The 13,988-nt window shown below is 37.7% G+C and overlaps 1 protein-coding gene across 1 annotated transcript in view; it reads left to right on the top strand.

Moving 5' to 3' along the window:
- Positions 1–13,988, top strand: part of TEX11 (testis expressed 11) — a 546,877-nt gene that overhangs the window by 314,049 nt on the left and 218,840 nt on the right. The window contains exon 17 of the mRNA XM_058291673.2: positions 9,687–9,789. Within this exon, the coding sequence (XP_058147656.1) occupies positions 9,687–9,789 (103 nt within the window). The remainder of the gene's footprint in view (positions 1–9,686; positions 9,790–13,988) is intronic.

The following is a 13,988-nucleotide window of genomic DNA, read 5'->3' as shown; positions in this document are numbered from 1 at the left end:
TAGGCAACGACTGATATGCTTGCTATCACTATAGGTTAAATTTATCTTTCCTAGCATGTCTTATAAAAAGAATCATAGAGGGAGTGGATGTGGCTCCAGCAGTTGAGTGCCTTCCTCCCATGTGAGAGGTACTGGATTCAAGTTAGTGCTTCCTAAAGAAAACAAAACAAACAATGAGCAAAAAACGAGCAGACAAAAAGCAACAACAAAAAAAAACTAACAATGTTTGCCTCACATATTTTGAGGCGCCCTGGTTAGGTGCATAAATGTTTATGATTGTCCTTTCTTCTTGAAAGATTACCCCTTTTACTAATATGTAGTGTCCATCTTTGTCTCTCACAATAGTTTTGCATTTAAAGTCTTTGCCTGATCTTAGTATAGCTACTCCTGCCCTTTTTTGGTTATTGTTTGCTTGTAAGATTGTTTTCCAGCCATTCACTTTCAACCTCCTTGAATCCGTGAGTCTAAGGTGGGTTTCTTGTAGAAGCATATAGATGGGTCATATTTCCTTATCCATTTTTCCAATTTGTGTCTCCAGACAGTGCAAGGGCAAAGACCAGTAAAGAAGGATGGTCCAAGGATGGGCCCTTGATACAGATGACTGTGCGTATGAGCCTGTGTGTGTGAAATTTCAACTAGGCCTAGAGCTGCAGCGTACCTAAGGTTTACCTCCTCAGAGCCTCCAATATGCTCAAATGTGGCCACTCTGTAGCCAAACTCAGCATGTAAATTCATTGCCTTCCCTCCAGCAAGGGACATGACTCTCGGAAATCAGCCTCCCTGGCACCAAGAGATTACTATCAATCACCAGCTGGTGATTAAACTAGAAAAAGACCTTGAATAAAAGGGGAAATTGTAAAGACAAATGAGTTTATATGGCTAAGAGACTTAAAAATGAGTCAGGAGGTCATCAGAGGGGTTGTGCTTACACACATCTCAGCAGGATCCCAGAGACAGCCAAAGTAGATGCAACCCCAGGTACTGTTGCTCCTGAGAGTTATGGAGACACACAGGTGCTACAGTCATGGCAGATGGCTCTGGAGTTCATTGCCTTGCCAATGGGCCCTACTTTGGAATTTGTGCTCTTGGTTGTGATGAAGTTGGACTCAGATGTGACCTCTCTACACATGCTTCTTCTGTCACTTTTACTGAACCTGTGGTTGGCGCTGGGGTTGGTGTAAGTTCAGGAGACTTGAATCTCTAGACTATCCATGTGCCAGCTGAGCCCTGAGCCTCAGCAGAGTTGCAACACCTACTCTCCGGTTCGTTGGACTTACCCAGGTCAGCTAATAGGGAGGTGAAGATGGTCAACCACTACACCAGGGAACTGAAAGAGTCTACAACTGCAAGCAGGAGAATCGCATCAGCCATGTGGGATCTAAGCTCCCTCTTGATTTAGAGGTGGAGTGGACATCGCTATCCCAGGATCCACAGGATGGAGGAATAAAATATGGATTACAGTGAATTTACTGGTATTCTACTATCGAACTATTGTGACTCTAGCAATGGAAGAAATTGTATCATTGATGTGGAGACAGTGGCCATGGGAGTTGTTGAGGGCAGGGAGAGGGAAGAAGAGGTATGATATGGGGCATTTTAGGCACTTGGAGTTGTCCTGAATGATATTGCAGGGTCAGATGCAGAACATTATATATCCTGCCATAACCCACTGAATGGACTGGGGGAGAGAGTAAACTACAATGTAAACTATAATCCATGCAGTATAGCAGTGCTCCAAAATGTATTCATCAAATGAAGTGAATGTGCCCCACTGGTGAAACTGATTGTTGATGTGGGAGGGATGAGGTGGGGTGGGGATTGGGGTATATGGGAACCTCTTATATTTTTTAATGTAACATTTTCTGTGATCTATGTATCTTTTTAAAAAAAGACAATTAAAAAAAGAAAGAAACAATGCTTTTAAAAAAATACAACAGGCAAACAGATGGGGGGGAAACTCAGGGAAGTTGATGTGGCTCAGTGGTTGAACACCGACCTCCGGCATATGAGGTCCCAGGTTCAAACCCCTTTCCCAGTACCGTTAGAAAGAAAAGTGCATCTGTAACAAAACAAAAGCTCACCCGATTGTGGAGGAGAAAGGAATTCTCTTAACGATCTTGCAAGAGTGGGCACACGACCTGGATAAAATGGTCGGCATGCCAAACAGCAAGAAACACTGACTTTTATACCCTAAACCTAACATGCAGTTTCCTCCCCGGTTCCCCATTGATTTGGTACTTCAGGGGTTACAGCCTATCCGAGGTGTCTAAGTTCCCATTCCCACTCTCAGTCACCGCTCCCGCACTCTCTACACCCCAGTGGACTGGGTGGACTCAGTGCCGCTTTCACTCCTGGCGTGCTTTTCAAATTTGGCTCCGTTTTCACTATTGGCCCTGCCCCCACTTCTCACCATTGGCCCCCCTCACTTTGACCCCACCCCCAGAACACCATTGGCCCTCCCTCATTTTGGTGCCACTTTTCAAATTCCTGGCACCCCAAAGCCACTAGAACCCCTTTCCCTCCCTCCTCAGCGGCGGAGCCAACTCTAGCTTCCACTTTGTGAAAATTAAACTAAACCCTTTCCCACAGTACCTAAAAAAAAAAATCATACAGTATGTACTTTGCAGGTCTGGCTTCTTTCATTCAGCATAATGTTTTAGAGAATTATCCATGTTGTTGAATATATCAGTGGTTTGATTCTTTTTATTGCTGAGTATACCCATTGCATGAATATACCACAGTTTATCCATTCTGCACATTTTCATTGTTTCTACTTTGGGGCTATTATGAATAAAGCTGTTATGAACAGTTAGGTCCAAGTTTTTATGTAGATATTTGTTTTTATTTCTCTTGGGGAAATATCTAGAAGTAGAATTGATGGGTCTTACAGTAAATGTATTTTTAAATTTATAAGAAACTGTAAAGCTGTTTATCAAAGCAGTTGTACCATTTTATGTTCCTACCAGCAACAGATGAAAGTGCCATTTTATCCACATCCTTGCCAATATTTGGTATTGTCAGTCTCTTTCATTTTAACCATTCTATTAGGTGTGTTATGGGTTTTAATTTTGATGAAGTCAAATTAATTCATTTTCTCTTTTATGGTTTGTGTTTATTGCAAGATTGCAAAGATTTTCTCCTGTACTTTCTTCTAGAAGTTTTATAGTTTTTAGCTTTTAAGTTTAGGTCTGTGATCTATCTAAGGATAATTGTGTGTGTGTGTGTGTGTGAGAGAGAGAGAGAGAGAGAGAGAGATATCAAGGCCAAGGTTCATTTTTCCCCATATAGATATCATTTCAGGGAGGAAGCATTCAATCTTTCACCATTTTAAGTATGATGTTGGCTGTAGATTTTTTAAATCAAGTTGAGGAAAGTCATTTCTATTATTAGTTTGCTAAGAGATTTTATCATGAATTTGTTTTGAGTTTTGCCAAATACCTTTTCTGCATGTGAGATGTTTGTGTTTTTTCTTCTGTAGTCTGTTAATATAATGAATTATATTGATTTATTTTTAAATATTAATCTATGCTTGCATTTCTGGGATAAATTCCACTTGTTCATGGTGTATTACACTTTCTATATATTTCTGGGTGCAAATTATTAATACTTCCCTGAGGATTTTTGTATCTGTATTCGTGAGGGATGTTACCCTGTATTTTTCTTTTAATGTCTTTGTCTAGGTTGGTTAACAGGGTAATGCTGGCATCATAAAACGGGTTGGGGAGGTTTCCCTCAGTCTAATTTCCTATTTGCTAAAATAAATACCGTGCAATGGGTTGGTTTAACAACAGGAATTTATTGGCTCACAGTTTCAGGGGCTCTACAAGGCTTTCTTCTTCCTGGAGTTGATATCTATTGGCTGGCCAACAATCTTTGGGGTTCCTTGGATTTTCTGTCCGATAGCAACAACACATGGTAGCGTCTTCTTTCTCTTCTGGTTTCCACTGATTTCCAGCTTCTGGCTGCTCCCCATGGCTTATTTTGCATGTCAAGTTTCCCTTGCTTATAATTACTTCAGCCATATTGGATTAAGGCCCCCCTCATTCAATTTGGGCATACCTTAACTAATAACATCTTCAAGTGTTCTCTTTACAAATGGTTTCATATCTACAGGACAATGGGTTAGGACCTGAACATGCCTTTTGTAGGGGACATGATTCAATTCTCAACACTCACTTATTTTCTAAAAGATTTTGTATAAAGTTGACATTATTCCTCCCTTGGCTGATAGAATTCATCAGTGAAGTTTTTTGGGCATGGATTTTTATTTGAGCAAAGGCTTTAAATTACAAATTCAATCTCTTTAATAGATACAGTGCTGATCAGGTTTTATTTTTATTTTTCAGTCAGGTTTGATAATTTGTATCTTTCAAGGATATGTTTACTTCATCTAACATTTAATTTATTGGTATAAAGTGGTTCATCACTGTAGGCTCTGTGGTGTTATTGCTTCAATCATTCCTGTTTTTCTTAATTTTTGTATTTTCTCTTTTTTATGCAGTCAATCTAGTTTGAGTTTTATCAATTTTATTGCTTTATGTCAAAAAGTAGCTTTTGAAAATAAGAACAAGGCCTAGAGCAACATTGTGCCTGGGAATTTCCTCCTGTCAGCCTTCATGTTACTCAAATGTGGCCAGTCTCGAAGCCAAACTCAGCATGTAAATGCAATGCCTTCCCCCCAGCATGGGACATGACACCCGGGGATGAGCCTCCCTGGCAACGAGGGACCACTATCAACTACCAACTGATGATGCAACTGGAAAATGATCTTATACGGAAGGTTCAATGCGGATCAGCAGAATATCCATGTCTACATAAAATACCATGACTTTAAAATGCTGTTTGACCTAAAGTAAGGGGGAAATGGAAAGGAGAAATGAGTTTATATGGCTACGAGTTTCTAAAAAAGAGTCTGGAGGCTGGCAGAAGGATTGCCCTCATGCACAACTGAGCAGAGTCAGAGAGACAGATAAAGCAGATACAACCCCCAGATATTGGTTCCTTTGAGGGCTAAAGAGACCCATGGGAGTTATGGTCATGGCCGATGGGGTTAACTACCAGGTCAGATGGCCCCTCTTTGGAAATGGTGTTTATGTGTGATGAATCTGGACTCAGATGGGATCTCCCTTCATAAGACTTTCATGCCAATGTGCTGGAGGTGCAGTTAATGTTGGGGTTTAAGATATATTTAGGGGATTTGAATCTCTGGATTGACAATGTGATAGCCAGGTCCTGAGCCTCAACAGACTCCAGCACCTACAATCTGATCTATTGGACTTACCACACTCAGCTAAGATGGAGTTGAAGAAGGACAACCACCACACCATGGAGCCTAGAGTGATTACAACTGAAAATGGGAGGATTGCATCCAGCATCCATGTGGAATCTGAGCCTCCTCTTGACATAGAGGTGCAATGGACACAACCAATCCAATGTCCACATAGAAGAGGTGGCATTGGATTGGGAAAAGTGGACATGGTGGACGATGGGTATGGGGAAAGGCAGGAAGAGATGAGAGGTGGAGGCGTCTTTGGGACATGGAGCTGCCCTGGATGGTGCTTCAGAGGTAATCACCGGACATTGTAAATCCTCACAGGGCCCACTGGATGGAATGGAGGAGAGTATGTGCCATGATGTGAACCATTGTCTATGAGGTGCAGAGGTGCCCAAAGATGTACTTACCAAATCCAATGGATGTGTCATGATGATGGGAACGAGTGTTGTTGGGGGGGGGAGAGGGGGGTCGGGGGGGTGGGGTTGAATGGGACCTCACATATATATTTTTAATGTAATATTATTACAAAGTCAATTAAAAAAAAAAGACACAGAAAACAGACAACCAGGGGATGGGAGGGGAATTAAATAAATAAAAAAATAAATCTTTAAAAAAAAAAAAGTAGCTTTTGGTTTTATTGAGTTTTCTCTATCGTTTGTCTATTTTCTATTCCATGGATTTCTGTTTTTATTTGCATCATTTCCTTTCTTCCACTTACCTTAGGCTTAATTTGCTCTTATTTTTCTAGCTTTTTAAGGTGAAAATGTAGATAAGTAATTTTAGACCTTCTTTTAATATAAGCATTTCAAGCATAAATTATTCTTTAGCTTTATCCCACAATATATGTTGAGTTTAATTTTCATACTGTCCAAATTATTTTCTAATATTCCTTGTGATTTCTTCTTTGACTCATAAGTTATTTAGAAGTGTGCTGTTTAACTTCCAAATATTTGTTTTTTTTCCAGATATTTTTCTGTTATATATTTCTAATTCTTTTCTATTTTGGCCAATGAACATCTTTTGTATGGTTTCGGTCCTTTTAAATTTATTGAGACTTGTTTTAAGTTCCAGCATATGGTCTATCTTGGTGAAGAGAATGTGCATTCTGTTCTTTCATTCTTTTTGGATGGGATCAATTCAGTCAATTCATAATGTTTCCCAGGTATTCTGTATCTTCACTGATTTTCTTTTTATTCTATTACTGAGAGTAGAATGTCTCCAACTATAATTGTGGATTTTTCTCTTTCTCCTTTTAATTTACTTTAATTTAAAATAAATGCATCCTCACATACAAATTGTGTCAGTATTTGTTTCATGTATTTTGAAAATTTGTTATTGGCTGTATATGCATTTGGGGTTTTTCTTATTAATTTGTATGAGTTCTTTAAATACTTTGTATAGGAATTCATTTTTCAGTTCTATTTGTTACAAATATCTTCTCTCCCTCTGTGACATGTTTTTCACTCTTTTTATGATATCTTTTGATGAATGAAAAGTCTTCATTTGATTCAATCTTCTTTGTGAGCAAGTGTTTTTTTGCACGTCTCTGCCCTGAGGGTATGAAATGTTCTGCTGGGTTGTCTTCTAACAGCTTTAGATCTTGCCTTTCACATTTAGGTTTCAGTTCACCTAAAATTTACTTTTGTGTTATGAAGTAGGGGTCCAATTTCATTTTATCCATATGGATACACAATCATGATAGTACCACTTGTATTGTATACTCATTTGTCCATATATGCATGGGTCTGTTTCCGGGCTTTCTGTCATGTAAATGTAATTGTCATAAAAAAGCCAAAAGCAGATCAAAATCAAAAGTAAATTCAGCAGTTGAAAGCAGACTTGACATAATGGTAGTTTAAATGCTAAATGCAATTTATCTACTTGTTTAATTGCAAACTGCCAATACACCCAATGTGCTATAATCAGGTTAAGGGAATACAACACATTTAAAGGTAGAGGATACTAGAGTCTCTAAAGTCCATCAGCCTGAGGGTGAAAACAAAGCAGGCAGTATCTTTAATGAGAGATCTCAGGAGCCAGGTCTGATTTGGCTTCAGAGGAGATTCCAAAGCCAACAGCAGGAGGTGCTGATCACAGTGCAGTGGTGAGAGTGACAGGAAACTTCCTCAAAACACAGCACAGGCATGGAAGCTAGGAATCAGACAGACTGGGTATCACCCTGCTTCTACTTGATGCTCACCTAAGCAGCATCTGCTCTGGGTTTCTAATGGGATCTGCCCCCTCTTGCTGGCATCAAAGCAGTGTAATCATATTCTCCCTCACACAAATATCTAGTTATCAATTATTACAAAAGCATATTTTTCTCAGTATGTTTACATTCTAATTGTGGTCAACATGTTTAGAATGTTTTTTGGGGATTCAAGATCATAAATATTTCAATACCCAACAAAATCTATTCTGTTCCATTTGTCTTTTTGTCTATCCTTGTGCCAATACCACACTGTCTTAATTATCATAGCTAAATCATAAGGCTTGATACATCTGATAGTGCATATTCTTTCATTCTTGTTCTTCTTTGTTAAGTATCTTGACTTTTCTTGGTACTTTACTTTTCTATATAATTTAAAGATCAACTTCTTAAGTAAATGCATTCACCCCCACTTCTGACCAACTGGTTACAAATTGGGGGGGTCCCACCACTCCCTGAGTTTTGATAATTCTCTGAGTGACACACAGAACTAACTGAAAGCACCATACTTATGATTATAGTTTTATTACGGCACAAAGGATTGCATATAAGAAGAGACACATAGGGCAAGGTCTAGGAGAGTCCCAAACACAAGTTTCCATGTCCTCTTCACATTGAGTCAGAATATGTCACTGTGTTGGCCCTGCAATGTATCTTCTCAATCATGGAAACTCACTTGAGCTTTTGAGTGTCCAGAGCTTATAGGGAGTCTCATTATGTAGGTATAATTGGTAGAATCATTGTTCATATGATTGAACTCTGTCTCTGGTCTCCCTCCCCTTTCTGGAAGGTCAAATTGATTAGACCTGGCTAAAAGCCCCAATCCCCCTAATCACATGGGTGGTCTTTTTAGTCTGACCAGCACCCCCCTAAGCCCAAGAAAATAGTTGTAGGTAACCTCAACCTGTCATCTCCTTAGCATAAACTATTCAGATGTGGTAAGGGGGCCCACCATGAATAATAATAGACAGTCCTATCACAGGGCATTCAAAGAATATAGAGATACTTCCTAGGAACCAGGGACAAAGACTAGCCAAGTTCTCCATTATATTATGTATCTAAACATTACTTTGGGGAAAAAAGACATTTGTACAATATTGAATCTTCCAGTAATGCCAATAATAAACTTTGTATACCTCCTATTTTATTTGGGTCTTCTTTTATGTTTCTCAATGAACTTTTGAAGATTTTTGAAGTAGAGGATTTGCACATATTTTGTAAAATTCATTCCTAGGAATTTTGTATTTGTGGATATTACTATATATGCTTTTGTTTTTAAATTTCAATTTCAAATTGTTTCTTGCTGGTATAGCCTCCAGGAAAATATTTATTTAAAATTTTCTTTTTATTATAAAGTAAAAACAAATAAAATAAAAACAAAATATGTTTAATAGTGGTTCAACATTAAACTGCAAACAAATGTAATATACCACTTTAGTAGAATGAAGGAAAAAATAACTTGGTCATACCAATTGATATAGAAAAGGCATTTGTCAAGATTCAACACTCTTTCATGATAAAAGCACTCAGAAAACTAGAAAAGAAAGTAACTTCCTCAAGATTATAGAACATATATATATAAAGCACTCACAGCTAAACTTTACTCAATGGTGAAAGACTAAAATCCTTTCTCCTAGGAACAAGACAAGGATGCCTACTTGTACTACATTGTACTGGAAGCTCTAGCTAGAGAAATAGGAAAGAAAAAGAAGGAAAAGGCATCCAAATTGGAAATAAAGAAGTAAAACTATCTCTACTTGGAGGTGACATGATTCTTCATATAGAAAATCCCAAAGATTTCATAAGAAAACTAATAGAGAAAAAAATAACAATTTCAGCAAAGTTGCAGTTTACAAGATGAACACATAAAAATCAGTTGTGTTTCTGTACACCTACAAAGAACAATCCAAAATTGAAATTAAAAGAACAATTCAATTCACTATAGCATCTAAAATAATAAAATACCTGGGAATAAATTTAACCAAGCAGGTGAAGCACTTGTACACTGAAAACTGCAAAACACTGCTAAAAGAAATTAAAGACCTGAATAAATGGCAAGAACTCATTAAAGGATTTTCTTAGATTCATGTATTTTCATTGTGAGTAACCTTCAGCCATAATAACTATGTTAATGATATTAGTAAAATATGGCAAGAACTTCCTTATACTTTTATAAAATAGACCCCTTGTTTCTCTTTTCAGGCTAAAGAAGCAGTAACGGAAGCTGAGCAAAGTGATCCTACAAATATTTTCACACAATTTTACATATTCAAGATTGCAGTCTTAGAGGGCAACTCTGACACAGGTATGAATGCTGTTTATGAATTATGTTTTTAACACAAAGACTAAATAATCCATGTTTTAAAATATACGTTGACATATATAACTCATACATAAACATACATAAACAATAAGAATATAGTAATAGTTGTGAACTTAAAAAACAAACATACGAAACATTATACAGGATTCTCATACCTTACCCCACAACCAATACCTTGCCTTGTTGTGAAACATTTTTAACTAATGATGAAAGAGAATCATCAAAATAGTACTACTATATGCATGCCTCAGCAGGGTCCCAGAAATAGCCAAAGTAGAAACAAGCCCAGGTATTGGTTCTTCTGGGGGCTACAGAAACCCACAGGTTCTATGGTCATGGCAGATGGAGTTCAGTGCCATGACAGTTGGCCCTACTTTGGATTTTTGTTTCTGTGTGATGGAGCTGGACTCAGATGTGATCTTTGTCCACAAGCTTCTCCTGTTACTTTTACAAGATCTTTGGTTGGCGCCGGGGTTTGGTGTATGCTCAGGGGACCTGACTCTCTGGACTGTCCATGTGATAGCCAGACCCTGAGCCTCAACAGACCTGCAATTCCTACCCTCTGGTTTAATGAACTTACTCCAGCCAGCTGACAGGGAGGTGAAGAGGGTCAACCACCACACCAGGGAGCCAAGAGTGCCTACAACTGCAAGCAGGAGAATTGCATCCATCATCCATGTGGAATCTAAGCCCCCTCTCGATATAGAGGTGAAGAGGACATAACCATCCCAGGGTCCACAGAATGGAGGAACAGAGTATGGATTAGAGTAGAATTACTGATATTCTATTCTGAAACTATTGTGATTAGTAATGGAAGGAAGTGTAGCATTAATGTGGAGAAAGTGGCCATGGTAGCTGCTGAGGGTAGGGAGAGGGAAGAAGAGATATGATATGGGGGCATTTTCAGGACTTGGAATTGTCCTGGGTGGTACTGCAGGGACAGTTGCTGGACTTTGTAGGTCCTGCCATGGCCCACTGGGTGGACTGTGGGAGAGTGTAAACTACAATGTAAACCACTATCCATGTGGTGCAGCAGTGCTCCAAAATGCATTCACCAAATGCAATGAATGTGCCATGATGATGAAAGACGTTGTTGATGTGAGAGGAGTGGGGTGAGGAGGGTGAGGGCTATATGGGTACCTCATATTTTTTAATGTAACATTAAAAATTTTAAAAATTAAAAATATTACTACAAACCAAAGTATTTTATGTTTGGTGTATTTTCCCTCCAATCTACCCTATTATTATTATATCTTTTATACATGAACCTACATAAACAGTAAGTGTATAGTAAAAGTTGTGAACTTACAAAGCAAACAAACATAACATCATACAGGGGTCCCATACATCAACCCACCACCACCACCTTGCATTATTGTGAGAAATTTGTTACAAATTATGAAAGAATATCATCAAAATCTTACTACTAACTATAGTCCATATCTTACATTTGGTGTATTCTTGCACCAACCAACCCTATTATAATTTTTTAAATATATTTTTATTACAGAAATTGTGAACTTACAAAACAGTCAGGAACATGTGCAGAATTCCCATACAATACCCCTCTATCAACATATCACACTGTGGTAAAATATTTGTTACAAATTATGAGATAATATCATCAGACTATTAACACTAACCATGGTCCAGGCACACACTGGGACTCTATTTCCATACTCCCCCATTATCAACAAACTACATCTTTGGCATATATATATGAATATTACAGTATTGTTGTTAACCACAGTCCATAGGTCACTCCAGTTGTATTTTTCCCATGCTTCTCCACATTCCCACCACCCTGCAATAGTGACACACATCTGCTCTAGCTTACAGAAGGACACTCTTGCATCTGTATCATCAACCGTAATATTCATCCACCTCTGGGTTTACTGTGTTACTCAGTCTAGATTATTAATCAGTCTAGATTATTTTCTAGCTTTCTTTCCTAGACATTTACATCCCTAGACTACACTTTCCAACCACATTCCCATTTATATACTAGTTGTTACTCACTATAATATGTTAACCATCAACTCTGTATATTTCCACACTTTTACAGTCAAGTTAATTAAAACTTCTACATACATTAAGCATCAGTAGTCCATCTCAGTCCTCCTCTTATCTCTTTTAAGAATCTACCACCAGGTGTTGAAGATGTTTTCCTATGTTTTCTTCTAGAAGCTTTATGGTTCTTGCTTTTATATTTAGATTTTTTAATCCATTTTGAGTTAATTTTTATTTAAGGTATGAAAGAAGGTTCCTTTTTCTTTTTTTCTTTTTTTTTTTTTTTTTTGGCTATGGATATCTAGTTCTCTCAGCACCATTTGTTGAATGGACTGTTCTGCCCAAGCTGGGTGGTTTGGCAGGCTTGTCAAAAATCACTTGACCATAGATGTGAGGGTCTTTTTTTGAACCATCAGTTTGGTTCCATTGGTCTATGTTTCTGTCTTATGCCAGTACCATGCTATTTTTACCATTTTAGCTAGGTAATATGACTTAAAGTCCGGAAATGAGAATCCTCCAACTTTGCTTTTCCTCTTTAAGGGGTTTCTGGCTATTCAGGACTCCTTACCCTTCCAAATAAATTTGAAAATCATGTTTTCCAATTTATTTTTAATGCTGGTGGAATTTTTATTGGGATTCAATTGAATCTGAATATCAATTTGGGTAGACTTTACCTTTTTTAAAAAAAATATGGTTGCATTATCATCTTTTTGCTGCATTGCTTCACTGCACAGGGTCCTGCACCTCTCCATGCAGGTCTGGTATCCTTTTTTCCTTTTTTACCAAGAGGTCCCAGGGATCAAACCTGGGTCCTCCATAAGGTAAACAGGAGCTCAGTTGCTTGGATCCCAGTTGCTTCCCTAGAATTGGCATTTTGATGATGTTTAGTTTTCCAATCCATGAGCATGGAATGTTTTTCCAAATATTTAGGCCTTTTTAAAATTTCTTTTAACAATGTGTTGTTCTTTCCTGAATACAAGTGCTTTACATCACTAGTTAAGTTTATTCCTAAATATTTTATTGTTTTAGTCACTATTGTAGTTGGAAATTTTTTCCTGATTTCCACCTCAGATTGCACATTACTAGTGTCTTTTAAAGTCTGTTTCATCTAATATAAGTATAGCTACTCTGGCTTTTGTTTTGTTCTGTTTTGTTTTTGTTACTGCATGTGTGGAATATCTTTTTCTAGTCTTTCACTTTCATTCTATTGGTATCCTTTAATCTAAGGTGAGTGTCTTGCAGACAGCATATAGATGGCTCATATTTTCTTATCCAATCTGCCAGTCTACATCTTTCGACTGGGGAGTTAAATCCATTACCTTTCAATGTTATTACTGTAAAGGCAGTTCTTATTTCACCCATTTTGACTGTTGGGTTTTATCTGTCATATTTTATGTTCATCATGCTTTTGACAGTTTTAGTTACTTTTACTGATATAATTTTCAATTCCAGACTCTCTTCCAACCCTCTCTTTCCTGTCTTTTCTTTTCAGACTGTAGCACACCCTTTAGTGTTTTCTGCAAAGGCTTTCTCTTGGTTAAAAACTTTCTATTTCTGTTTATCTGTGAATATTCTAAACTCGCCCTCTTTTTTGAAAGGCAATCTTGCCAGATATAAGATTCTTGGCTGGAAGTTTTTCTCTTGCAGTATCTTAAATATATCATCATACAGTTGTCTTCTTGCCTCCATGGTTTTTGATAAGAAGTTGGCACATAATCTTATTGAGTACCCCTTATATGTTATGCATTGTTTTTCTTTTGCTGCTCTCAGAATTCTCTCTTTCTCTTTGGCATTTGACATTCTGATGAGTATGTGTCTCAGACTTGGTCTAGTCAGATTTATTTGGATGGGAGTACATTGTGCTTCTTGGACATGGATATCTATATCCTTCAAAAGGTTTGGGAAATTTTCTACCATTAATTCTTCAAATATTCTTCTGCCACTTTTCCCTTCTCTTCTCCTTCTGGGACCCCCTTGACAAGTATGTTTGCATATCTCTTGCTGTCGTTTAGTTCCCTGAGATTCTTTTCAATTTTTTCTATTATTTTCTTCATTTGTTCTTTTGCATGTTCACTTTCAGAGGCCTTTTCTTCAAGCTCACCAATCCTTTCTTCTGCCTTCTAAAATCTGTTGTAATATGATTCCAGTATATTTTTACTTTCATTTATTGC

Source organism: Dasypus novemcinctus, chromosome X (genome assembly GCF_030445035.2).
Source record: "Dasypus novemcinctus isolate mDasNov1 chromosome X, mDasNov1.1.hap2, whole genome shotgun sequence".
Lineage (NCBI taxonomy): Eukaryota > Metazoa > Chordata > Mammalia > Cingulata > Dasypodidae > Dasypus > Dasypus novemcinctus.
Note: the sequence above shows the minus strand (reverse complement) of the source record. Positions and strands in the feature narration are given on the sequence as shown.